General features: G+C 37.2%; 1 protein-coding gene across 1 annotated transcript; it reads left to right on the top strand.

Annotated features, from left to right (window-relative positions):
* The first annotated feature begins 8872 nt into the window (after window positions 1-8872).
* On the top strand, window positions 8873-27020 carry LOC109394610 (transient receptor potential cation channel subfamily M member 7-like). Its single transcript, XM_019664816.1, has 6 exons — window positions 8873-8948; window positions 19553-19751; window positions 21832-22045; window positions 24472-24596; window positions 25430-25601; window positions 26842-27020. Exons 2-6 carry the CDS (start codon window positions 19608-19610, stop codon window positions 27018-27020), a joined length of 834 nt encoding a protein of 277 aa, XP_019520361.1. The 5' UTR covers window positions 8873-8948; window positions 19553-19607.
* Window positions 27021-27537: the final 517 nt, after the last annotated feature.

Here is a 27537-nt window from a genome sequence, read left to right as displayed (position 1 = left end):
TTCACTGGCCCATGTTGGTATTATCATTGCGCTCTTCCCGGGTGAGGCAGTTGCTCGCTGGCCATTGGATGGCTGCTCATGGTGGCTCACGGCAGCTCACAAAAGCGCACACCAGCCCACGGCCAGCCGCACTGCAGCCTACGCCGTCGCCGGCGACTCACGGCAGCCCAGCTCCAGGTGGAGCTGTTGTTCATCATCTTAGCTGTAGAGGGTGCAGCATCACTGGCCCGCATGTGAGATCCGAACCGGGGCCCTGCTGCTCAGAGCTGGTGTCCCAAACCAACTCTTAATCAACACGCCACTGGGTTGGCCCCTCAACTATGTTTTTAGGCAACATTTTTTAATGTGACGTGGGTAAATTATATGTGAATTGGGAAACTATAAATATCTGGTAAGAAAGAAGTCATAGCTTTAGGTTTCCCTGTGTGTGGTGACTCCTATAATTGGACATATCTCTTGTGGGGACCTTGGAAACTATGTAGATGACGTTATTATGAGGGGTATTGGCTTTTGACAGGTCCTGTACCTACCTACACAATGTGTGTCTTGTCATCATGCACTTGAGCTGTCTGCTGAATGTCTGTTGATCCAAGAACTCACCAAAGAGGAACAGTTGATGCTGCCTTGTTGGCAGTCTGTGACCCCTGATTTGTTTTTCTTAAGAGGCAGGTTACAGGAGTGACCTATGGTATTGTGGGAGTCCATTTCTCTGGTTGAGCCTAAGAAAACCCCGCTGGTAGGCTTTGTACTCCTTTGAACTCCATTTGTTGTATAAAGCAATTTGTAAACAACCACAGTCTTTAGGAAGTTGACATTTGAAAACATATGCCTTTATGTTTTATAAGTATAAACTTATAACTATCATAGAAGATAATTTCTGGAATGTTCTACCCCTGATCTATCATAAATTAACAGTATTTTAAGTTTTTTTTCTTTATCTTCACGTTGTAAAGTTTTGCTAATACATCTCTAGATGTGGATTTTTTTTTCTTTTTTTTAAATCCTGCTTGGGAATTGGGAATTGGGTTTTCAGAATCTGTGGATTGGAGTTTTTCATCAGTTCTGGGAAATTCTCATCATCTCTCTAAATATGGCCTCTGCCCATGCTTTCCCCTTTCTCCTTCTGGGACTCTGATTAAACATACATTTGACCTCTTCATTCTGTTTTACATGTCTTTTAACAACCCTTCCCTGCCTTTTAAATAGCTTTATTATGGTATAATGTATATACTGTATATTTGCCCTTTGTAGGTATACAAATTTGATGGTTTAGTTTTATAACCACCACAATCCAGTTTTAGAAAACTTCCATCACCTCATCAAGTTTCCTTGTACTTGTTTGCCGTTTATCCTTGTTCTCACTTTCAGCCCCAGGCAATTACTAAATTTACTGTTTCTGTGGTTTTGCCTTTTCTAGAAATTTCATGTAAAAGGAATTATATAATCTTATGTGCTGGTCTTTTTATTTTATTNCTTGAGCAAGCTCTTAACCAACTGAGCCACTCGGCTGGCCCGACTAGTCATTTTTTGTTTGTTTTTATTTTGTCTAGAGTTTATGGTTGTTATCTGTGGGAGGGTTAGTTCAGTAGAACCGCCATAGATGGAAGCTCCTTACTTATATTAATATATAGAAGCATAGGATATATTTAGTTGTAAAACTAGATTGATTTCCACATGTTACTTTGAAGCAGAATTTTTAAACAATCTTTAACTTTTTCCCCAATTTTTGTCATCAGCATCAAGGCAGGAAGGATGTGCTGTTACTAATTTGTTTGGAGAGTAGGATGTGGTTAGAGGGTTTATTTACAATGCATGTTCCCTTATTGCTGGTAGACAGGGATAGTGTATGGAATTTTGAAGCATTGTTGAGATTTGACCATGTGCCAGGCATCGTGCTAAAACACCTTGCATGGATCATTTAGTTTAATCTTCAGAGCAACATTGTGAGATAGGTACTGTTTTTATATTTTACAGGTAAGGAAACAAGTTCAGAAATTTACTTAAGATTGCATAGATAATAAACAACAAAGCTAGAATTCTAACTCAGGTTAACCTGCCTCCAAAATCTGTGCTCTTTAACCACTGAAGTTGCTTAAGTCATCTTGAAGTTTTCCTCTTGTGCTAACATTCTGTGATTATAGTTTTTACTTTAAGAACATTTAAGTTTAGAAATTTTCAGATTTTTGTTTGTAGTGTGCCATCTCTTGGTAAAACTCAGTAATGCATCCTAGCAAAAGAAGGAGAAATATAAAATTAGGAATTTATATGGATACTTATAATCCAGGGCAGATTGAATTGGGTAATTGATGGCAGAGCAGAAACTCAGAAATTCAAAAATTGTAGAAACCTATCACTGTAAAGGATTTACAACTCTCAGATGGGGTATGTGACTATCAGCTATGTTAAAGCTAATTCCTAATGTAATGAGTGAAGGCCACAAACAGCAAGAATGCTGTGTATGGGGAGAATATATGTACATGTGGCGGTTGCACAAATAGAATGAGAGGTAGTAAGCCCTTGAAATAAACAAAATTGTGAATAAGGTAGAGGGAGCTGTGGAGATAATCTTAAAACAGCTAATGTCATTGCATGTCCCCACTGGCACAAAATTTGGTAAAAATTTGTGAGCGTCGGAGTGACATGATTTAAGTCACTTAGCAAACAGTTTTGCTAAAATTTTGGGTGGACTTGCCAATTAGAAAACGACTGTGGAAGGTTTGAGGTTGTAAAGAGATAGCACTGACTGTTTATGACAAGAATAATAAAAGGAAACTAGTGAGCAAGATTTGTTCTAGGTTCTGAAGTCCAACATCCATGTTTTGAGTAGCTGTATAAAATAGTCACAAAAATGAATACTGAAAGTGACTAAAGTGTCTTAGGTTGGTGGTGATTGGAAAAGACTTATGTTATTTGTGGAACAAAGCTAAATTTAAGTACTCAAACACTAGATTTTTTGCTTTGTGGTGTTTAGGTTTTATGGTTACATGTGGCTTATTTAAATGCTTTTTCTATTGAAACACCTGCAGGAAAAATAACTGTTAATGTACACCAAAAGCTCTTTAGCCCCACTCTCCCTCCCCGCCATTGAAAAGCAGCTGTTGACTTTACACGAAAATGGTGCTGAAAGCAAAGAGGGAAGCACCTGTCCCTCCCAAAGCCGAATCCAAAGCAAAGGCTTTGAAGGCAAAGAAAGCAGTGCTGAAAGGCACCCACAGGCACACAAAAAAATGAAGATTCGCACGTCACTCACCTTCCGAAGACCCAAGACACTGTGGCTCTGAATGCAGCCCAAATATCCTCGGAAGAGCGCCCCCAGGAGAAACAAGCTTGACCACTATGCCATCATCAAGTTCTCCCTGACTGTGTAGACAGTCAGCCATGAAGAAGATGATAGAAGACAGCAATACACTGTGTTCATTGGGATGTCAAGGCCAACGAGCACCAGATCAAACAGGCTGGGAAGAAGCTCTGTGACATTGACGTGGCCAAGGTTCACACCCTGATCAGGCCTGAAGGAGAGGAGAAGGCATATGTTTGATTGGCTACCAACTATGATGCTTTAGACATTGCCAACAAAATTGGGATCATCTAAACTGAGTCCAGCTGGCTAATTCTAAATATAAAAATTTTTCACTGTAAAAAAAAAAAAAAAGCATTTACTGGAATTGTAGAACTGGGTAGAAGGGACATTAGTGTCCAGTAAACAGTGTAGAGGAAGAATCTGAGGGGCTTGGAACATGCTTGTTGGATTGAATTGACTCAGTGGAAAGGAGAAAGATCCAAGTTTTTGTGGGCGTTAGCTTTTGTGGGTTAGCAAACTGCCATGTGGGCCATATCTGGCCAAGGCCTGTTTTGAATGGCCTTGAGCTAAGAATGGTTTTTACATTTTTTAAGGGTTAAAAAACAGAACAAAGAATATGTGACAGAGATTGTATGTGTCCAGAAAACCTAAAATATTTGGCACCTGGCCTTTTCTGGAAGAAAATTTGCTGATCCCCCATTTAGAGCATAGCCATACTTCCCTAAGAAGTGGGGCTATGGGTATTAAAGGAAGTTAACAGTTTAGGGGGAAAGGTGTTCATTTAGGCCCTAATAAGTTGCATATGTTGTTGGAAGTAATTTTTAGGTGAATTTGAAGAAAAGATGAGGAACTGGGACTATATTAAAAATTGCTAATGTTTATTTTTTATAAGGCATTATGCTACACTAAAGAATTTGGAGGGGCAGCCAGTTAGCTCAGTTGGTTAGAGCGCAGTGCTCATAACACCAATATTGCCGGTTTGATCCCCACATGGGCCACTAAGATGTGCCCCCCACAACTGGATTGAAACAACTACTTGACTTGGAGCTGATGGGTATGGGGAAAACACACTTTTCCCCAATAAATTTAAATAAATAAATGAATAAATAAATAAATACTGTAAATAATCAATAAAGCATGATTTTAAAAAGAATTTGGAAATTAGGTGTTGTATTGATTTCTTTACTAATCCATGACCCCATGGCCCCTCCCCAAAAGACTGTAGTGGCTTTAGTTTACTTTTACTTGTCTCCCTGCCAGATAAATCTCTCTAAAGAGAGCTGTGATCATTTCTTATGTTAAACGCTACTTGGGATTCAGTTTTTTTCCATATATAATTATCTCTTAAATAAAAATGTCAGTGAAAATATTTTTACTTGCATTTACTAGGAAGGCATAAGCTATGAAAAGTATATACTTGTGATTCATTTTTATGAGTGTTTCAACTAACAAATATTCAAAGTTTGGCAAGCCTGCATTTAGATTTAACTGCTATAGAGCAGTCATTTTGAAATCTATTGATCTAATTCCCATTAACTATAGAGTTACTTTAGGCAGGCTATTGCTAAGGAGCAGAATAGGATAAAGAAAAGGGGAAAAGCTAATACTGGTTAGCAATAGGTAGCAATTAACTATACCTTTTAGGAGAGGTATGTTAGCCCTTTTGTTTTTTTTATTTTCCGTGTTCAGAAAATTTTATACAAGAGTGATAACATAGGAGTTTTTCCTTTGAAAGTAATTCATGTATTTCTACTTATTGGTTTCAAGAAAGATGTAAGAGGTGGCTTATTTAAAGCAAATCAAGTGATTTTGAAATGCTTATCTAAGTTTCTTTTAAAATGTCAGGCTTTGGAATCAGGGCAAACTATTAGCTGTACGACTTTGGGCAATTCCCTAACTTCTATGTCTAAGTAAGTCTGCATCTGTAATGTGGGAATACTAATAGTACCTAACTCGTAGGATTACTGTGAGCATAGAATAAGTTAATGTATATAAACCATTTAGAATAGTGCCTGGTAAACTCACTGTATCTACTAAATAAAGTTGTCTGTTATTATATGCACTTTGGCAAAAGGTTTACAAAACATACAATGTCAACTATGNGGGGCAGCTGTCCCGCAGCTGCAGACACACAGCGTGACTAATTCCGGTGATAGGGAAAAAGCTATAGAGGTGAGACAGCTGTGGACTGGTAGTCGCCATTGCTCGGAGCCACAAACACACCAGCAGCCTCTCACAGCCCACCTCGCTCCCACCTTTCTCAGTGGATCCCTGCGGGAGCATCCAGAGCCACTGACACATGGGCTCTGCATCAGGCTGCGGGGGGCAGCACTGGAATTTCAGAAGCTCAGAATTTTATCACCCGCCACATCCTCCCATGGAGGCTGTGCCCTGAGACCCAGATGACGTGCTCACAGAGAAGTCCACCTTTCATTGTGTGAGAAGCTGGAATAGTGCAAGAGAAAATAAAATGCTACAATGTGAGACAAAATAAAACATTCCAGCAATACCTACTGGAAAGCAAAAGACAGACCTTTTCATATCAACCTCCTGCAGAACCCACTCCTGTAGATGCCTATGAAGATAAATAATACTTCATTAATTGTCATGAATAACCAAGGTAACAAGTCAGCTCAGATAGCAAATGAAAACTCTCCAGAAAATGAAGTTAAAGATGTGAAAATATGTGACTTAAATTACAGCATTCAAGATTACAGTTCTGAGGGCCAGCTGAGTGGCTCGTTGGTTGAGAGTTGGCTTGGGAGTGCGAGCTCTGAGCGGCAGCACTACCAGTTAAGATCCCACGTGGGCCAGTGACGCTGCGCCCTCTGCAGCTGGGATGGTGAACACGGCTCAACCTAGAGCTGGGCTGCCATCAGTTGCTGGCGATGGGGTAGGCTGCAGTGGGCTGCCGTAAGCTACCGTGAGTGGCTGGCAGCCAGCATGAGCAGCCGGAAGCCGGCGTGAGCTGCCATGAGCTGCTGTGAGTGGCCGTTCAGTGGCCGGCGATCCATCTGCCTCAGCCGGGAAGAGCGCAATGATCACATACCAACATGGGCCAGTAAAGCGACGTCCTCCACAATTAGACTGAACACCAAAAGGACAGCAACTTGTCTGTTCCCCTTCCCCGATTCCCCAACGCTGTTCCCTCCCCCAATTCCCCAATAAAATTTTTTTTTTAAAAAAAGATTACAGTTCTGAAAAAACTCAACAAGATGCAAGAAAACGCAGATAGGCAGTTTAATGAACTCAGAAACACAATCAAAGAACAAAATGAATATTGCACCAAAGAGATTGAAATTTAAAAAAAGAACCAAATTGAAATTCGGGAGATGAAGAACTCAATAAAAGAAATGAAGAATGAAATAGCCAGGTTAGGGGCCGGCCGAGTGGCTCAGTTGGTTAAGAGCTCACTCAAGAGTGCAAGCTCTGAGCAACAGGGTTGCTGGTTCGATTCCCGGCCCGAGGTGAGCTGCCGCTGAGCTGCCAACAGGTGGCAGGATGACTCAGCTAAAAAAAGAAAAGAAAAAAAAGAAATAGGCAGGTTAGGTAATAGAGCTGACCAGATGGAGGGAAGAATTAGTGACATCGAAGGTAGAAATCTGGAAATGACATAGATGGAAGAAGGGAGAGACTTAAGTATGAAAAAGAAATGAGAAAACTCTACAAGAACTTTCTGACTCCCATCAGAAAGAGCAACATAAGAATAATGGGTATACCAGGAGGTCACCTCACACCTATTAGAATGGCTGTCATCAACAAGACAATAAGTGTTGGAAAGGCTATGGAGCAAAAGGAATCATCATATACTGTTGGTTGGAATGTAGATTGGTGCAGCTGCTTGGGAAGGCAGTGTGGAGGTTCCTCAAAAAATTAAGAATAGAATTACCATATCACCCAGAAATCCCTCTTCTGGGTATCTACCCAAAAAATTTGAAAACATCCATAAAGATATATTGGGTTGTCGGAAAGGTCATGATGCATTTTTGCAACAAAAAACATAGAAAAATATGTCATGACTTTTCCGACAACCCAATATGTACTCCGATATTCATTGCAGCTTTATTTACGGTGGCCAAGACATGGAAACAACCAAAGTGTCCTTCCATAGATTGAATAAGGAAGAAGTGGTACGTATACACAGTGGAATACTGCTGCACCGTAGAAAAGATGAAATACTGCCATTTGCTGCAACATGGATGGATCTTGATATTATGCCAAGTGAAATAACTAATACAGGAAAATCGAGAACCATATGACTTCACTCGTGGGATATAAAACTGAAAGCAACAAAGAACGAGACAAAGAAAGAAACAAAACTCATAGACTCAGACAACTGTTTAGTGGTTACCAGAGGGTAATGGGGTACAGCGGATGGTAGAAGAGGGTAAAGGGATTCAAATATATGGTGATGGAAAGAGAACTGACTGAGTGTGAGCACACAATTTTATATATAGATGATGTATTATAGAATTGTATGCTTGAAACCTGTGTAATTTTACTAACCATTGTCACCCCAATAAAAGATTAAAAAAAAATGTGCCATTAATCATCCTTCGTCATGACGCTTCATGTCACACATCGCTTCTGGTATATGGTAATTTTGTCAAATAAAAACATTACAGTGTTTTGTCATCCACCTTATTCTTGGAATCTGGCACCATGTGACTTCTGGCTCTTCCCCCAAGTCAAAATGATTAAGGACATCGAGGCAGCCACAACAGCCCAACTAAAGACACTCATGAAAGAGGACTTCCAGAACTGCTTCCAAAAGTGGCAAGATTGATGAGACAAGTGTGTTCAAAGCGAGGGGCAGTATTTTGAGGGGGATTAATGGCATTGTGTCTTTTACTATAATAATTTTTTTTTAAACACTGTATTTTTTTATCACACCTCGTATGTCTGTATTGTAATTTGTTTTGGTAGTCCCTTAATGATTTTAGCTCTTCTGGTTTTCTTTTTGCTATTAGGATAAATACTGTAATACTTTAATTGTTTTACACATATGCTACATATATTTTTTAGCCTGTACTTTTTGTATAGGATTTTGAGAATGAATCTGTGTCTTTTATTTTGATGAGTATTGCCAAATTGCCCTTCATAAAGATTATATTGATTTATACTTTCACCAGCAGATATGAGACTACCTTTCTCTATATATTCTTGCCAAAATATTGTCTTAAAGGATTTTAAAAATATATTTCCTAATCAAATGCCCTTTCACATGTATGTTCATATATTTACCTTTTTTCTATTGATTTGATGAAGCTATATATTATGGAAAGTAACCTTTTGTCTACAAATATTTTTCCTTAGTTTGTTTTTTGACTTTATTAGTGACATTTTTGTCATGTAGAAATACATTTTTATGGAACTAAATATCAGTTTTGTATGGTTTCTGGGCTTTATGTCACACATAATTTTGTTTAAAATATAGAAACTGTTTTTAAAACAGTTATTTGAATGTCTATATCAAAGTATAAAGTGACCTATGATGTTTATTGAAAAATTAAACTAAACGTATTTTTCTTTGTACTTGTGTGCGGATTTTATATAGTGTAGTGTAATTTTTTCCCCCTTTTAAGTAATGAATTTACCTTGTTTATAGATGCCTTCCAGGATGTCAGATTTGTCAGCAACTTGTCAGGTAAGTTTAATAACATAATTCTATTGCATAAATTTTGAAAAAGAAAAGTGACCTGTTAGAAACATCAGAATACAGTGGGATGAAATTCACAGGCTGTTATACTTGAGGGTTATTTTATTCAGACTTGGGAGGAAAAGCATCAGGTAAAGGTGCTTGAAATTCAAGTGAAGCTACCTGAGCAGAGTTCTAAAGTTAATGGTGAATTAGTTGGGTAAAGATTGAGGGAAAGTGATTTTAGGCAGAGAGAACAGGATGTGGGAATGTCTGTCTGACTGTGAAAAAGGTTATGGTTCTGTCTGGAAACTGCAGAGTGTAGTATGTAAGATGGATATAGGAGAGATCAGAGTCTGGAAAAATAAGCAGGGGACAGATCTTTTAAGCTCTCTGTGTATATGCCCCATAGTTTTGATTTCATGTTAACACGTATTGTATGGAAAAGGTTTTCTTTCTCCCCTCCTCCCCCGCTCCCTCTCTCTCCCTTCTTTCTTTCCTTTCCCTCCTACATTCCCTCCCTGTGCCCCTCTCTACCCCCTTCTCCTCCCTCCCCCCTTTTCCCTTCTCCTCTCTCTCTCTCTTTCTCTCTCTCTGCAGTTGGCATTTTGAGGAGATTGAATTAGGAAAAAAAATAGCTTGGAAAATTTTGGAGTAATTCTGGCAAAAAAATGAGAGCCTGAATTAGGTAGTGGCTATGAAATGTAGACATATTTGAAGGGATTAAAGAGAGAAACTCAGTAGGATTTGGTGGATGTGTGCAGTGAAGGAAGATTTGAGGATGGTGCCTAAATTTCTTATTTAGGCAACTAAGTAAATAGTAATGTTGTTTATTAAGATCTGATGAAAGAATATAAGAGGAAGATGAGACGGTCTCTGGTTGGTTGGCTAGGAACAAAAGTGCATAGAATTAGTTCATTTTGGATATACTGAGTTGTTTTACTGTCTCTGGCCTTGTTCATTTCTTCTTTTAGAAATGGGAAATTTCATCTGGTGTCTTTCCATTCAAGCTGAAGAGCTTCTTTTAAAAGAATGTTTGGTATAATGGAGATTAATTTTTCTCAGCTTGGTTTATCTGAAAATACATTAACTTTATACTCTTTTTTTGAAGGATATATCAGTGCATATAGAATTCTGAGTCGACAGTTTTCTCATTCCAACACTTTAAAGATACATTATATTGTCTTCTGGCTCTTGTTTCTAGTCAGAAGTGAGATGTCATTAATGGAGTTGTTGTTCTGTATGTAATGAGGTCTTCAGCCTTTTTTTTTTTTTTTAAGATTTTGTTGGGGAATTAGGGTAGGGGAACAGCTAAGTTGTTGTCCTTCAGTCTTAGATGTGGAGGGCGCCGCTAGCTCAGCCCCCAAGTCCAGTTGCCTTCTGGCCTCCCGTCGGCAACTCAAGGCAGCTCAGCTCAAGGTGCGTTGTTAAGTCTTAGTTGCAGGTGGGCGTATCCCACCATCCCATGCGGGAATCGAACCGGCAACCTTGTTGTTAGGAGCATGTGCTCTCACCAGCTGAGCCATCCTACCACCTGTTGGCAGCTCAGCTCAGGCTCAGCTCTCTGGCCCATGTGGCAATCGAACTGATGACCCTTTTGCTCAGAGCTTGCTCTCTTAACCACTCAGCCAGCCCCATTGTTTTCTTAAAATATGTTTTTGCCCTATTCTCTCACCCTCTTCCCTCTGGGACTCCAGTTATACATTTGTTAGATTGCTCACTGTTTTTCACAGGTCACTGAGGCCCCCTTTTTTTTTTTTTTAGAAATTTTATTGGGGAATAGTGTGTTTTTCCAGGACCCATCACCTCAAAGTCAAGTAGTTGTCTTCAGTCTCGTTGTGGAGGGCACAGCTCTGTGGCCCATGTGGGAATTGAACCCGCAACCTTGGTGTTACAAGCAGTGCACTCTAACCACCTGAGCTAACCAGCCGCCCCCCTTTTTTTTTTTAATTAAAAGTTTTTTCCATTTATCAAATTTGTATTGAACTGCCTCAGGCTCACCAACCCTTATTTCTGCAATTTTCAATATGCTGTTTTGCCCATCCAGTGAACTTTATTTTTTTTTAATTATTTTTTTAAAAGATTTTATTGGGGAATTGGGGGAGAGGAACAGCATTGGGGAATAATGGAGAGGGGAGGGGAACAGACAAGTTGCTGTCCTTTTTGTTCTTCAGTCTAGTTGTGGAGGACGTCGCTTCACTGGCCCATTTTGGTATTATCATTGTNCATTTTAAAGAAGCAGAAGTGGAAGAAAAATGGCTCAAGGGCCATTATTAGAAAAGAAAGTACACTGCAAAGAGTTTGGAGCGGGCCGAGCTAAGGAAGCTCAAAAGGCCCAAGGGGGCCCAGGGCCAGGGCCAGGGTCAGGGCCAGGGTCAGGGTCAGGGAGGCATTATTAGGAGAGAAAGTACACTCCAGAGAGTTTGGAGCGAGCCCTGAGCAGAGGCAAGGCTCAAAATGCTCAAAAGGCCCTCCCTCTCCACTTTTAAATGCATATTGTTTAGTCTGTTGTGTTTATTATCTTGGCAATAACCACTTTGTTCTTAATTGCTGCATCCTTTTTAATTATACGAGGTGTGGTAAAACAATATGAATGTTTAAATAAAAAATAAAAAATTTATTATGGTAAAAGACACATTGCCATTAATGTCCCTCAAAATACTCCCCCTCACTTCGAACACACTTATCCCATTGTTCTTGCTACTTTCTGAAGCAGTTCTGGAAGTCCTCTTTCACGAGTGTCTTTATTAATAATTGTGCTTTCATGGCTTCCTTGATGTTCTGAATCGATTTAAAATGATTACCTTTCATGGTTATTTTGACTTTGGGGAAGAGCCAGAAGCTGCATGGTGCCAGATCCGGTGAATAAGGTGGATGAGGACACACTGTAATGTTTTTATTTGACAGAAATTGCTGTACTAGAAGCGATGTATGATACGGAGCCTTTCTGTTGTGATAAAAAAAATACAGTGAATGCTGCTGCTGGGTGCCATCCAACGGAAGGGCAGGATCTTCAATACAGAAAGCAGCATGTTGAACTTTAGTAACAACAGTGTGAGACAACTTTCATCTTGGTTGGTGCAGTCAGTCGTGTGTGAGCTATGGTTGAGAGAAGGTGTGTTTTAAAGTGTTCCGGAAATCTATGGCACAGAAATGGTGGCGTGAGGGAAGTGCTTCTTGAAATCTCCCCTGGAAGTAACAACAAATTGAACAGCTATAATTCAACAAAGGATAACTTAAGCAACACAGAAGCATGTATGAGAGATCCGTGCATCGAATCACCTAAAGGTGGGCAAATCTGGTGAGTAAGGGAGGAGGGAACGGGGACGTGCAGAGATGTGGGCGGCAGGATGCAGTCGGGAGCTCACTGCAGTCCTGAAAGAGGGAAGAATTCAGGCCGCAGACGCACTCTCTGTGACTCACAGCCCTGCCTGAGGGACCAGCATATAATATGGCTGAACCTAGTGTTCGGGGCAGAGACCTTGGGTGAGAACTGTGGTTTAAATCCTCAATGTCAGGCAGAAAACAGAAAACAAAGACCTGGAGCCTGGTCGACTCACCCCCCACCCTCCCAGAGCTCGCTCCACCCTCCTAGTGTTAGAAGTGGGCTCCAGAAGAAACGGTAGCAGTGTCAGATTAAAGAACAATATCTACAGCCCTGAGAACNTTTTTTTTTCCAAGTTACAAGCAGAAGTCATATGAGTAAATGTTTTGTCCTGTCAGTTACTGATGCTCTGCCTACTTTCAGTGTTTGGTTGTGGAGTGGGAGAAGAGGACAGGATAGGAATAATATACCAGCAGTTTAACTCACATGGCCAGATCTTTTGGTTCTCTAGATAATGCTCTAAATACGATCCTGGGGATGGTTCCATTGCTCTATAGTTGCATAAGGGAGTGGGGGGCATGGAGGGAGGTAGCATTTTTAAATAGGGTAAGCCTCATTGAAGAGGCAACATTTGCTCAAAGACTTGAAGGAGGTGGTAGAATGAAAATAACGTGGTAGGATGCAGAAATGCAGAGCACTAGGATCTTAAAGTTTATTGTAAGGACTTTGGCTTTTTAAATCTCTTTAGTGAAATGTGAAAGCATTGGAGAGTTTTGAGCAGAGAAGCGACATGACATATTTTTAAAAGATAACTATCTCTCTTGAGGAATAGACTAAGGTGACGTGAATGGTTTCTGCAGTAAGCCAGGCAAGAGGTGATTATGGCTTGGATCAGAATAGTAGCATGGGAGGATGAGAAGGGTTTAATTCTGAATATGTTTTGAAAGGAAGCTGACAGGTTTTGCTCATGGGATTATGTATGAAGTGTATAAGATGAGGAAATCTAGGATGTTCCTAAGTTTTTGCCTAAAAAAGATAGAACTGGAAGAATTGAGTTGCCATTTACTGAGATGGGGAAGTCTGCATGAGAAATGAGTGTTTGTGTGACAGATGATTTCAATTTTGGCCATGTTAGTTTTGAGATGCCTGCGAGACATAAAAATGAAGCTGTTGAGTAGGCAGTTGGATATATGAGCGTGGAGTTCAGGAAAGAACCTAGCATGGAAATATAAATTGAGAGTCATCAAGTATATTGATGGTAAATTTGATGTGAGTGCTACAAGAGTGAATATATTTGGAAAAAAGAAGTAGAAAATCTGAGTGACTATAATTGGAAAAAGAAATCCAAATATTGGGGAGAAGAGAAGAAATCAGCAAGGAGATAAAAGGAGTGGTCAGAGAAGGGAAGAAAACCAAACTAACTGATGAAAATGTTTTTGCAAGATGAGAATGATTAACTTTGTTAAATGTTGCTGATTTTTCAATGAGGATGAATCCTGAAGGTTGGTTGACCTTTGGATTTAGAGAAAATCATTGGTAATCTTGTTGAAACTTATTTCAGGAGAGTAGTTTGCTTGGAAGCCTGACTGGAGTAGCTTTTAGAAAGCGTGGGAGAAGAAGAAAAGAGGGAAAACATTTTTCCAGTGATTTTTACTGTAGATGGAGGTGGAAACATGGAGTGTTAACTTGAGGGGGGAAAGTGGAGTTAAGCAAAGGTTTGTGTGTTTTGTTTTTAAAATGTGGAGAATAGTAGCATGTTGCATGCTGATGTGAATGAGTTATGAGTTAATGAAGAAGGAAAAAAATTCAAAAGAGAATTGTGGAGAGAGTCTTTTAGTTATGAGGGATTTGGAATCTAGGGCACAAGGGAAATGGTTGGTCTTAAATAGGAACACAGATAGTCGAAGGAAGGCATAATATGTGGGTATAGATGCTCAAAGATGGATAGAAGTTTGTGGAAATTCTCTTGTTGCTTCAGCTTTTTTCAGTAAAATGAGAAGTGAGGTTATCAGTTTAGAGTGGGTTGGAAGGTTGAGGAGAGAAGGAGATGGTGTGAAATTATATAGAAGGGTGAGAACATGGACTAGGGAAGTATAGTGTCATTGCTGGGCATCATTAAGGGGCATTTGAGGTTTGTAGTTATGGTTTTAAAGTGAAACCAGAAGGCATTTTTTTTCCAATTCATTTTACAACTTTTAAGGGGGCATTTTTCCGCCCAAACGGGGTGGTACCAAAAGGGTCTTTTACCCTAATTAAATTGTCTCCCGCGCTTTGGTATAAAAAGCGCTATGACGAGTTGACTCGTTTCCCGCAAACAATGTGTTAACAGTACATAGGCAGTTATGATTGGGTTTGCCAGATATATTCTAGAAGCAAATGAGTTCTAGTACAGTGAAGCTAGAGATTGCGACTTTTTTCCCCCCTGAGAGGGATGTAGAGGAAGCAGATTCTTAAGGGAATACCAGATTTTAGAATAACGTGGTGGTGGAGGCACTATGCTAAATTAGCTTTTAGAATGTAGAGTATTTTTGCTGATCAAAGGCCCTAAGTTCCAGAGGGCATTCTGTGATTTTTTGTAACTAGAGGATCGTGGTGTAATTTGCTCCTACCTAAGTGAGTCTATTTAAAGGAGAACCATGGACATTTTGAATGAGAGATGGAATTTTAGAACCAGAATTAGAGAATTTGGGAGATAAACTAAGGTTTATCATTATGGTACCCGAAGGATTTGAGAGGAAGCTACGGAACTTCACCCATCATAATTTTGTCTAGAGTACCTCTTCTCCTAGAGGGTTCTTTTTGGAACATAGGCTCTTCCTTTTTGTACTGTCCTGCTGAGATTTAGATACCTCTGTATAGGTGGAGCCCAAGATCTTTACGGTATCCTAATTTATGGAGTTCCACTTGTCTCAGTACATAAAATCTCATCGCATTTTAATCAGTTACCCTTAGCAGGATACAGAGTCTAGGGGTCCATTCAGAAGTCTAAGTGGCATTAAAATAAATTAAGTTTTAAAAGTCTTTTAAATAATTTCAGATTTACAGTAATTGAGGGAAATGTGTTACTCTTTCACAGTGATCCTAGATTTGTTTTATTCTCCCTATTAATTTTTCACTTTATGTATTTTGAGACTTTTATTTGGTTATTTATATTTAAGATTGTTACAACAATCTGGTGAATCAAACATTTATAATTATGTAATAACTTGCACTAACCCTAATTGGTGTTTTAGCATTTATTTTTTTCTATACCTTTCTTTTGATTAGAATTTGGTTGATATCTTTTTCTTTTCCAATACCATTAATCAGTTCATGTCCTTATTCTTTAGGCATTTCTTTTAGAAATAGAATATAGCTAGGTGTTGTTTCTTAGTTAAATTTGACACTTTTAATTGGCCTTTAAATGATCCACTTCCCAGGATTACACCAGCCCTTTTTGAGGTTTTTAGCTCACAGTGGTAATCTCAAATTTGATTTCCCTCCTTTCTGGTTATTTGAAGCAGCAGTACTTGCATAGCACTGTTGATGTAGTAATCTAAATCACAATGGACTTAAATGGAATGATTCTAATATTTTAGGTGTTGCTGTCCTCAGTAAGCATGTAGTATACAGTAAATACTTAGTGAATTGAAAAACAATGCTATATAGAACTTTCTTTTCCTGTATTTATTATTAAATTATTTCTTATANTGCTTTCGTTGTTGTTTGAGGCGAATCATTATGTTGGGACCAAGACCGTATGCGCACCACATTGTTGTAAACAATCCACTTCTCATCACCAGTTATCAGTCACTTCTAAAAAGGATCGTTTTCCTCACGTTTAATGAGCATATTGCAGATGTTTGTACTCCCATCAAATGAACTTCTTTGAGTTCATGCGGAACCCAAATGTTGAGCTTGCTTATGTATCCCAGCTCCTTCAGGTGGTCGTGAACGCTTGAATGATGGATGTTCAATGTTTCTGCAGTCTCTCGTGTCATGTAACGTGGGTTTGACTCAATCAATGCCTTTATTTTGTTGTCATCAACCTCGGTGGGCCTCCCTGACCAAGGACCGTCGTTGAGATCAAAATCACCAGCACGGAATTTCGTGACCCATCATTGGCACTGATGTTCTTGTTACAGCATTGTCACCGTAAACTTTATGCAACTTTTCACAAGCTTGACGCACGTTCTTCCCTTTATGGAAGTAAACCAGTAAAATATGGCAAAAATGCACAGTTTGGTTTTCCATCTTCAACTTGTTATAAAATCTTCGCAACTCAACCAAGTTGCTCAATTTTTTTTAGAATGAAACTAGAGCTGTCAGCTGTCAAATGACATAGCAATAACACAGATGCAAATGACTCTAGTACTTCCAAAAATGAACTAGTGCCATCTGTTGCAAACATGCGTCATGACTTTTCTGAAGACCCAATAGTATACCATTGTATGGATATTTCAGTTTGTTGGCTATTATAAATAATGTTTCTATGAACATTCAAATGCAAGTCTTTGTGTGGACATGGTTTCATTTTTTAAGGGAAGATACTTAGGAGTTTTGCTCTGTCATATGTAAGTTTATGCTTAATTTATTAATAAACAACAAGACGTTTCCTTCCTAAGTGTTTATTTCATTCTATAGTCCTACTAGGAAAGTATAAGAGTTCCAGTTCATACATTCTTGCCAGTACTTGCTATTGTCAGCCTTTGATTATAGCCCTTCTAGTGCTTGTGAAGTAGGATCTCATTGTGGTTTTAAATTTGCGTTTCCCTAAAGACCAATGAAGTTGGTCAGTAAGCATCTTTTTATATGCTTATTTTACCAAATAAACTTATTTGATATCCTGTTTGGTGAAATGTCTTTTCCATGTCTTTTGTCCATTTGCTGATTGGATTGATTGGCTGTTTTTACTGTTCGGTTTTCAGAGTTCTTTATAGTATTATTGAACATCAAGTCCTATATCAATATATGTTGCTGGTGGTGTAGTCTATAAATTCCATCAGGTAAAACTGGCCAATAGTGTTGTTTAAGTCTATTCTATCTTTTCTGGTTTTCTGCCTAATTGTCCAATCAAGAGAAGGCAGAGGAAAAAAGAAGGATGTAAGTTGTACGAGGTCGCATTTCATAATAGTATTTACTTTCATATATTCCATAGTCCTCCCTGTGGGTGAGGAAGACACTTCCCTTTACCCTCAAGTTTCTTTCAGGTCTAATTAAATCTACATGAAGTAAATTAACAAGAGAAAAATAACCAAATTAAATACATACGTATACATGGGAATTCCACATGAACGAGAAGAGTCAGAGACCCAACGTATATGAGAGGTTCAAAGACCAAGAGGGAAAATGAGTGATAATAGGACATTCTGAATTAAGGATGAGGTCAGATGCTTTGGGGTGTCAGAGGGGAGGAAGGTCATTCACAGGATGATGAGAAGAGCAGATGTTCAGTAATTAGAAGTTTGCCCTGCCCTATAGATGGGTCATTAAAAGTTATTTCTGGTGATAACTCTTAACTGTGGGCAAAGACCCTAATTTAAATTATGGGAGAGGTAAAAGTTTCTTGTTAGCCTGCAGGGTCTTGATTTACCTTCAGCTCAAATTAGTTCACATGCCAAAGTGGCATATTTTGGAGAGGACTGTTCTGAACCCCTAATCCCCTAGATTTCTTCCTTTTTTGTCAAGTAGTTGTCATTTAACAGGGCTTCTTAAAGCGTGCCGCTGTATCCTTAATTAACAGATTTGTTCATGCTGTGTTCACATTTTGCCCATCTTTCATTTATATTGTAGGTTTTAGGTGGATGCTGATAAACTGCAAATGATTTAGTTAAATGAAAACTTTATATAGTTGATATTAAAGCAATCTGAGTACTTCTCAATGCATCTATATTTCCATTATTTCAGTAGGTTATTTGAATACCTTAAACATTTAGTTTTTATATCTGACTTTGGTGGACTTCATTACCATACCATGAGACTGAGCTGTGGTCTTTATTAGTTGTTTCCAAATAGCTCACAGGGAGAAATTCCAAACTATTTTTTCTCTCTTTTTATACTGTCTATATCTGAATTTCATTAATTAATAAACAACTAGTAAGCATATAGCAATAAGTACAATCATTAATCTGCCTTTTTTTAAAAACCAGTTCTAGTTTTTCTAAAAGAGAGAAGTAACATTTTAAATGACAGATCATAGTGTAATTTCAGTGCTGCTCTTAAATCCTGTGTTTTGTTTGTTTNGCCACTTGGTCGGCCCAAAGGTTTTTTTTTTTTCCACTTATATTTTTCCACTGCTTTGCATGCCCAGTAATTTCTGATGGGTGCTATACACTGAATTTTGTGTCTTGGGTAGTGGATTTTGTTGTATTCCACTTATTTTAGCATGCAGTTAAGTTACTTTGGATCAGTTTGAGCCTTTCAAGTCTTGCTCTTGTACTTTGTCGGGGCACATGCAGTCTAGGTCTAATTTAGCCTTTCTAATTAGGCATTACTCTTCTGAGGACCCTTTTATAGACCTTGCATATTATGAGACGTCTCCATTCTAACTGGTGGAAACACAAACTGTTTCCTGTCCTGTATAACCTTCAGGGATATTTGGTTTACTGCTGTCTTGTAGTTCTTACTGTATCTTTGGTTAATTAATTCTTAGATTAAGGAGACCCTTCTGCATATGTCTGGAGCTCTTTCTCTCTCTGGAGTTCCCTCTTTTTGTTTTCTGCCCTACAGACTCGAGCTCCTTTGGCTTCTACAAACTCTGATACGATTTTTTTATCAGATCAGACTGCCCAGCTACATTGGGTTCCTGCTTCTACATAGTGGTCCAGTGAGTGCTTCTAGATAGAATGCAAACCCTCTTTCTGCCCTTGACCCCAGGCCACCATTGTAGTCACTATATATTGTAGATTATTTTGCATTTTCTTGAATTCCGTATGTATGGAATAATAAATATGTACTTTTTGGTGGCATCTGGCTTCTTTCATTCAGCATGATAACTTTTGAGATTTATTCATATTGTCTTGTCTATTAGTGGTTCATTCCTTTCTGTTGGTGAATTCTATCCTATTATATGGCTATACTACATTTTATAGATGCCCATATTAAATTTAGATGACTACATCATCAAATACTAATGCATTTATACTATTTCAGTGCTGTGGTGAAGGTGTTACTGATATCCTAAAATCAAAAGGTCAAATTATCTTTATACTTTTCATTTATTCATTTTAATTCAGTTTTTTTCATTGACTAATTTTTTGAAAGGTCTTTTTTTTGAAAGGTCTTTTCAAACTTTCAATTTTCTCTGTAGATGTTTTTGTGGTCGCTTGGTCAAGCAACATGCTTGCTTTACTGCAAGTCTTGCCATGAAATACTCAGATGTGAAATTGGGTGACCATTTTAATCAGGCATTAGAAGAATGGTCTGTGGAAAAGCATACAGAACAGAGCCCAACGGATGCTTATGGAGTCATAAATTTTCAAGGGGGTTCTCATTCCTACAGAGCTAAGGTATGTCACATTTGATTTTTTACTTCATTTTTCTTGTTATCTAAATAATATACATTTATTATCTGACAATTTACATAACACTATTTCATCAAATTAGTTTTAATCATTTCTTTATGTATTTTGAAGTTCTTGTATAGGTGTATACAAATATGGAATTGTTATAGCTTGGTGAATGGAACCTTTTATCAGTATAAAATGTCATTTCTCTCTTGTCATTTTTCCTGACAAAGGCTGCTTTATTCAGTGACCATATAGCTAAATTTTCTGTTTTCTTTTCTCTTTTACTTTTACCCTTTCTTTATGTTTAACAGGTCTCTTTTCAAGCGGAATATATATATATATATATTTTAGATTTTTATTGGGAATTGGGGGGAGGGGAGCAGTGTTTTGGAAAGGGGAACAGCCAAGCTGTTGTCCTTCAATCCTAGCTGTGGAGGGCACAGCCAGCTCAGCTCCAAGTCCAGTTGCCACCCGGCCGCCCATTGGCAGCTCGTGACTGCTGAGCCCAAGTTGCAGTGGTCAATTCTAGCTGCGGGGGGCGGTGCGCAGCCCACCATCCCACGCAGGAATTGAACTGGCAACCTTGTTGTTAGGAGCATGTGCTCTCACCAGCCGAGCCATCCCGCCACCTGTTGGCAGCTCAGCTCGGGTGCAGCTCACTGGCCCATATGGGAATTGAACCAGTGACCCTGATGCTCAGAGCCCACGCTCTTAACCAACTGAGCCACTTGTCTGGCCCTATAACTTTTTTTTAATATTGTCTACTGTCTCTGTTTTTCTTTGTTCTCTTATCTTTTGAATTAAGTATTTTTTTATTATTTCCCTCCTTATTAGCATGTTATTTATACATTCTTTTTCTATCCTTTAGGTTAATCTCATAATAAACACTATAAAATACATTTTTCACTTATTGTACTATTAATTAAGTACTTTTACTACTTCCTGGACAATGCAAGAAACTTTAGAATACTTGTAACTGCATTTATTTCCCTCATCACATATGTGCTTTTGATGGCATGAATTATATTTCTTTCTGTATTTTAAACCCCCCAAAACATTATTATTCACTTACATTTGCCAACGTTTTACCGCTTACGTTGTTCTGCCTGCCTCTCTGCCTTGATGGGAAAATAGTGCCAAATGGTGGGCCCATCTCTACAAGTTTTACTATTCTCTTGGATTCTAATTTCTTAAGTTTCACTGCTTTGGTAGCTCTCTGATGCTTTAAATAGATGTTATCTATTTGTTTTCTACTTTCTGTAGTTTGCAGGGGCAGAATTAGTCCAAAATAACCTAGTCATCATTGCCAGAAGTGTAATTCCTCGTTTATTCCTAACAGTCTTTTTTTTGTAATTTAATTTTGCACCATTTTCCAAACACTGCTTTATATATTTAAGCATAACAATGAGTTAAAACCAATTCAGAAAGACTTTAGTATAGAATAGATCTCATTACAAAGCATTCTTAAGGGACTCCGGAGTAAAATTTATTTATTCTTAGCAATTTGTGGGTCAAATCCATAATTGAGGAAAACAATCATCCATATTAAAAATATCTTTGTTATTTTACTACATAGTTACAATTCTGTTATAAATGAACTATATCATTGATAAAAGTTTCAAACAGATAATTCAGTATTTTCCTCTCTTAATAGCAAGAGTTGTAGAAGCTTCCTTTTTTCCCCACCATTCTCTTTCTGTCCCTTTTCCCATCATCATAGCCTTAATTCATTACTTCTCATTCACTGCATAATAATAGTTAAATAAGCTAATGAATACTGTGGATAAATTTGTAAATTTGATGAATGGCAATTGAGTTTATATAAACAAAAAAAGTAACATTTATGTCTTAATCTTAAGGTTTAAAAATTACAGTGGCACTACTATAGCTCTTACAGAATGATTTTCCAACTTGAAAATCATCTATTGCTTTTTCGTAGGAGTATAAATATATTAAAAGTAGCCTATGAAATCTATTTTATAACAACCTGATTTAAATGGTTTTCTAAGTTTGTACAATGTTGCATTATGAAACCTATGACCGTATTCAATTATTTTGTTCTTTTAAAAATCTTTTTTAGTATGTCAGACTATCATATGACACGAAAACTGAAGTCATTCTACAACTTCTGCTTAAAGAATGGCAGATGGAATTGCCCAAACTTGTTATCTCTGTACATGGGGGCATGCAGAAATTTGAGCTTCACCCACGAATCAAGCAGTTGATTGGAAAGGGTCTTATTAAAGCTGCAGTTACAACCGGAGCATGGATTTTAACTGGAGGAGTAAACACAGGTAATGTGATGGGTATACCAACTTTTTTTAGTGTGTTTGTAAATTTTTCATATCAATTAGATATTTGAAATAATAGCATTGAATATAAATATATTCAGTTCTTCTGTTAAATCTATAGTTCCTAGGTATATGTGGTAACTATAAAAATATTTGGTTTTTCTTTTTAAAAACTAATACACTTTAGAGCAGAGGTTCGCAAACTGTGGTCCATGGACCAAATCCAGCCCACTCCTTGTTTTTGTAAATAAAGGTTTATTGGAACATAGCTATACTCATTTGGTTTTGTATTACCTGTGACTACTTTTGTGCTACAGCAGCAGCAATGAATAGTTGTGGCAGACACTGTATGTCCTGCAAAGCCTAAAATATTTATTATTTGGACCTTTACACAAAAAAGGTTGATGATCTTTACTGTAGAGCAAAGCATTATTCCTGTGGCTACTGGTAAATTGTAGAAGAGTGGCAATCTATTACTTAGGCAGTGGTAAGAAGTAGCTTTCAAAATTAATTTTTAATACAGAGGGTGCCAAAAAAATGTATACACATTTTAAGAAAGAAAACTGTATTAATATTGTAAAACTCAATGTATACAATAACAAAAGTTGAATACAAGTCACATTTGACTTCTGCAATTACAAGAGGTGCTCAAAGTGGTTACCATCAGCGTCCAGACACTTCTGATTACAGCAAACCACTGCTTGAGCAACATTGACCAAAGTGTATACAAATGTATACATATTTTTGGTACCCCTGGTATACTATAATCTTTCATTCCAAGTCTTCCCTATCACATATACAGGTTAGGTATAAGGAAGGCAAATTAATTTTAATATCCAAAGTAAAACAATTATTACTTAAATTAGCTTGTAAATATCTAATTCATTACCAGCAACTGTGTTTTGAACCTCATTATGTGTCAGGCATTCTTCTGGCTGCTAAAAATATATCATTCTACAAAAAAAAATATTTACCTTCATGGAGCTTATATTCTAATGGGGGAGATGCAGACAACAAATAGATAACTAAATAATGTATAATGTGTTAGATGATATGTACTATGGAGACACATGAAATATAGAGGAGGAATAGTGAGGGATGGTGGAGGGGGCTTCACTGACAAGGTGACATTTGAGTAGAGATGGAAGAAATGAGGGAGCAAGGTAAGAATAATGTGGGGCAGAGTATTTAAATGAGAAGAAACAGCTAGCGTGTTGGGAGACCAGTAAGAATGGTCCAGTGCACCTTGATGGAATGAGCAAGGAGTGCTAAGTGATGAGGTCAGAAAGTTATGGGTGTTTGATGGCGGCTAGGATGGGGTGTTGTGGTGAATAGCGGGGCAATAGGCAGATCATTATTTAAGGCCTTGTACTCCGTTATAAGTACTTAGCCTTTTATTCTGAATGAGAAAGGACAGTTTTAAGCAGAGAGTTGACAAGAGTAAAGATCACTTGGATGATGTTTTGAAAATAGACTGTAAACAGGCAAGGCAGCAGTTGGAAGACCATTGAAGATGCTACTTCCATATTCAGGTGAGGAATGAGATCTAATGCATTATAAAAACCACAGTGAGTGATGCACTGGTTTGCTAGGGCTCCCATACAAAATACTACAGATTGGGGTAGCTTGAAAAAAAGAAATTTATTTTCTCGTAGTTCTGTAGGTCCAAGATCAAGATGTTAGCAGTTTTGGTTTCTCTCTTCTTGGCTTGCAGATCGCCACATTCTTACTATGCCCTCTCATGGCCTTTCCTCTGTGCATGTGTATCTGTAGTGTCTCTTTTTGTGTCCAACTTTCTTCTTTCTATGAGGACACCTGTCAGATTGGATTAGGACTCACATTGACAGCCTCATTTTAATGTGGTAACTTCTCTAGAGGACTTGTTTTCAAATTGAGTCACATGTTGAGGTACTGGTATAAAGATTTCTATGTAGGAATTTGGGGGAGTATACAGTTCAGTTCATAACAAGTGATAATGAGGAGTTATGTGCTCTTTTGAATTGTCTTTTCTACCGTTCTCCCACTTTTTGATTCAGTTGGACAAAATTTATAGTTGGGTATGTGTGTGTATGTTCCTTATAGTTCTGAGCCATGTTTTTCATTTTTTTAAAATGATGTGTAGAGCAGTAACAAAAAAACTGTAGTTACTTACATGAGGAATCTAAGAGGACTAGACCTAGCAACATGATAAAAGTGAGTTTTACATGTGTTTCAGGCAGTCGTAGTGATTTGATATCGTGGTTTTTGTTTTTGTTTTTGACTTTTTTGGTCTTTTTTTTGTGTGTGTAAGTTTGTCTCCTGGGCCTTTTTGCTTTTTATCATGTCTGTGTAAAGAAAATTAACACAAATTGTAATGTTACTGATTGAGCACAGGATTCTTAACACAGTGAAGACTTTCAAATAAAGTGAATTAAATTTTGTATGAACAGGTGTGGCCAAACATGTTGGTGATGCCCTCAAAGAACACGCTTCCAGATCATCTCGAAAGATTTGCACTATTGGAATAGCTCCATGGGGCGTAATTGAAAACAGAAATGATCTTGTTGGGAGAGATGTAAGAATGGTTTTAAAATTTTTTATATTTGAACTTCTGTATAAACAAATTTAGAGCAAGTAGAGTGCCATTCAACTGAAAATATTCATGGACATACCATACTTTTTGAATTACATTTAAAAAGTATTTCTTTTTTTTGAAGATGCATACATAGGTAAAAATAATTGTCATTATAGTGTTAGTGCATTTTGGTTTCTGCTTTTTTTGTGTAGCTATTTTACACCTCCATAGTATGCCAGCGTTTGTAATTAAAATTTTAATTATTACATGACATTAAGAATTAATTTTATTGTCACTAAGAGTAATAATGAAATGCTAGTGCTTTGTTTGAGTAGGTTAAAGACGTGAATTGGTTGTAGATATTTATCAAGAGACTATTAAAAAGGAATTACTGAATTATAATGGTAACTTTTAAGTGCAGCTAAATTTCTAATGTCAATTTTAAAGATTCTACTTATGGCTAGATAAATAGCAATATGACATTTGGTTGCTTTTATTCAGTGTCTTTTCATATTGCTCTTTATTCACTAATAACCTAATAGTTTCTTCATATTATTTACTTATTTGCTGCTTCTGCCTTGATATGTGATAATGAAATATTATATATTCTGCAGTAGAGTCAAAATAGAATTGTATCATTCAACCCATATTGATTAATCTTCATCTGCTTAAGCAAAGCTTGTACTTTTTGATATATTCTTCAACATTTTCTTTTTGTTACTATAGGTAAATGGAATTTTGCCTATTCTTGCCTTTGCAGATTATTTCCGTTTATTTTTACTTTACGTTACATTTAATCCTTCCCACTAACTCTTATATTTGATATTGTTTAGGTGGTTGCTCCTTATCAAACATTATTGAACCCTCTGAGTAAATTGAATGTTCTGAATAATCTGCATTCCCATTTCATATTGGTGGATGATGGCACTGTTGGAAAGTATGGGGCAGAAGTCAGACTGAGAAGAGAACTTGAAAAAACTATTAATCAGCAAAGAATTCATGCTAGTAAGGGACTTTATAAATTTGTTACTGTTGAAATTATTCTGGGCTGTATTAATTGCCAGCAGCATTCTTAAAAGGTAGAATGTTTCTTTGAAGTGCTCATTTCCTTATGTAGCAAGATAACATATGAAACAACCAAGAATGACTGACCTTAGACAAACTAAGACCTAGGAAAAGAAGTCTGAGGCCAAATAGGGTATTCAGATATTGAGGCCAAAGCCACAAATGTTCATTAGAAGCTCTGTTGCTATTGTAACCCCATTGCAGCCCAGGGAATTCAGAAATATTCTTAATGTGTGGTATATTCTAATACATGACTTTAACAGTCAAGATTAAAGAGTAAACGAGGGGAAAAAGTGCTTTATTGCAAAATAAGAATTATCTTGTTTGACGTTTATAACATGAGTAGGTATCACTCTTCGGTAGGTGTGTCTTAAAAGTTGGTATTCTTTATACTGGTCTTTCCAATGATGGTCAAACTTTCTGGTTCAGCATTTATATTTTTATTTTAAAAAGAAGAAATTTTGTAATCCTAGGACACCAAGAAGGTGAGCCCAATGACAAAGTGAAATAGAAATTCAGAATTATAGAACTGTGCATTCAGATTATGGTGGAGTCATAGCATCTCTTAAAAATTAGGATTTTTTTAGAATACTGCAATTACCTATATTTTGAGTTCTCTAACTGCATTTCAGGATATTGTTAAAAACAAAAATAGATACTCTTCACTAAATTTTTTTCTGTAATTCTTGTAGAGTTCTTGGATTTTATTGATCAGTTACTTTTAAATAATCCTGATTCTGTCATTAATTTTGATATTAATGTCTCAGTGTATTTGGAATCAGAAATATACATTTTAAAAGTGAATAAAAACATAGACATTCAACTCAAAGTATTAAAAAGCAAACTAAAAACAAATTATTGTTAAAATTCTTATCAAAAGTTCAATTAGTGAAATATGTAAAGTAACTTTAGTTTTCAATAAATACGTAAATTCTAGTGTATACCTAATTATATATTGGATTTTCTAATTTGTCATTTAGAACAGACTTTAAGTCAATGAAAAAGTAATTTATTCAGTATTTTATTTATGCCAGACTTGTATCATGTTGAATAGTTAAAATGAAGTCAACACAGTTTTATAAGAAATTATATTGTGGCCTTTTATTTTGTTTTCAATTGGGTAAAAAACAAGAATAAATTACTGAATTTTGCCTAATACGTAATCTTTTACTTTTTTTAGGAATTGGTCAAGGTGTCCCTGTGGTGGCACTTATATTTGAGGGTGGGCCAAATGTTATCCTCACAGTTTTAGAATACCTTCAGGAAAGTCCTCCTGTTCCAGTTGTCGTATGTGAAGGAACAGGCAGAGCTGCAGATCTACTAGCATATATTCATAAACAAATAGAAGAAGGAGGGTAAGTGTATAATTACAACAAATTAACTTTATGTAAAGTTATTTTGGTATTTTAGATTCATTTTAGTGTATGAACATGAAAATTTCAAGTTTAATACAATTTTTGTTAAGGCTTGAGGAAATAGCTTGTCTGATACAGTATTGGAATGAATTAAAATATAACAGTCTTCGTAGAGGACAATTTTGTAAGCTCTGTCAAAAATACAGAGGCACATACCTTTTGACCTAATAGTTTCATTTATGGGAATTGTTCTGTAGATGTACTTGTACACATATGAAATAACATATGTATAAAGTTACTCGTTACAGTGTTGTTTGCAATAGTAGAAGATTGGAGCAAAATTGAACATATATCAAAGGGACTAGGTAAACCAAATAAATTATGGTCTATCTGCACAATGGAATAGTTTGTAGCTGAGTAAGGTTGCTAGCTATCTATAGATTTGGGAAGATTATCAAAATACAGAGGGTCCCAGAAAAATGTATACACATTTTAACCCTCCATCAGGTGCAACTCATCTC

Source organism: Hipposideros armiger, unplaced genomic scaffold (assembly GCF_001890085.2).
Source record: "Hipposideros armiger isolate ML-2016 unplaced genomic scaffold, ASM189008v1 scaffold_12, whole genome shotgun sequence".
NCBI classification, from domain to species: domain Eukaryota; kingdom Metazoa; phylum Chordata; class Mammalia; order Chiroptera; family Hipposideridae; genus Hipposideros; species Hipposideros armiger.
This window is presented reverse-complemented; position numbering and strand designations above follow the sequence as displayed.

Bases quoted from the DNA above. Each gene is read 5' to 3' on its own strand.
- LOC109394610 (XM_019664816.1), top strand. From the start codon at position 19,608: ATGAAATACTCAGATGTGAAATTGGGTGACCATTTTAATCAGGCATTA. The intron at 19,752-21,831 runs GTATGTCACATT...AATCTTTTTTAG, and splicing joins CTCATTCCTACAGAGCTAAG to TATGTCAGACTATCATATGA. The intron at 22,046-24,471 runs GTAATGTGATGG...TTGTATGAACAG, and splicing joins AACTGGAGGAGTAAACACAG to GTGTGGCCAAACATGTTGGT.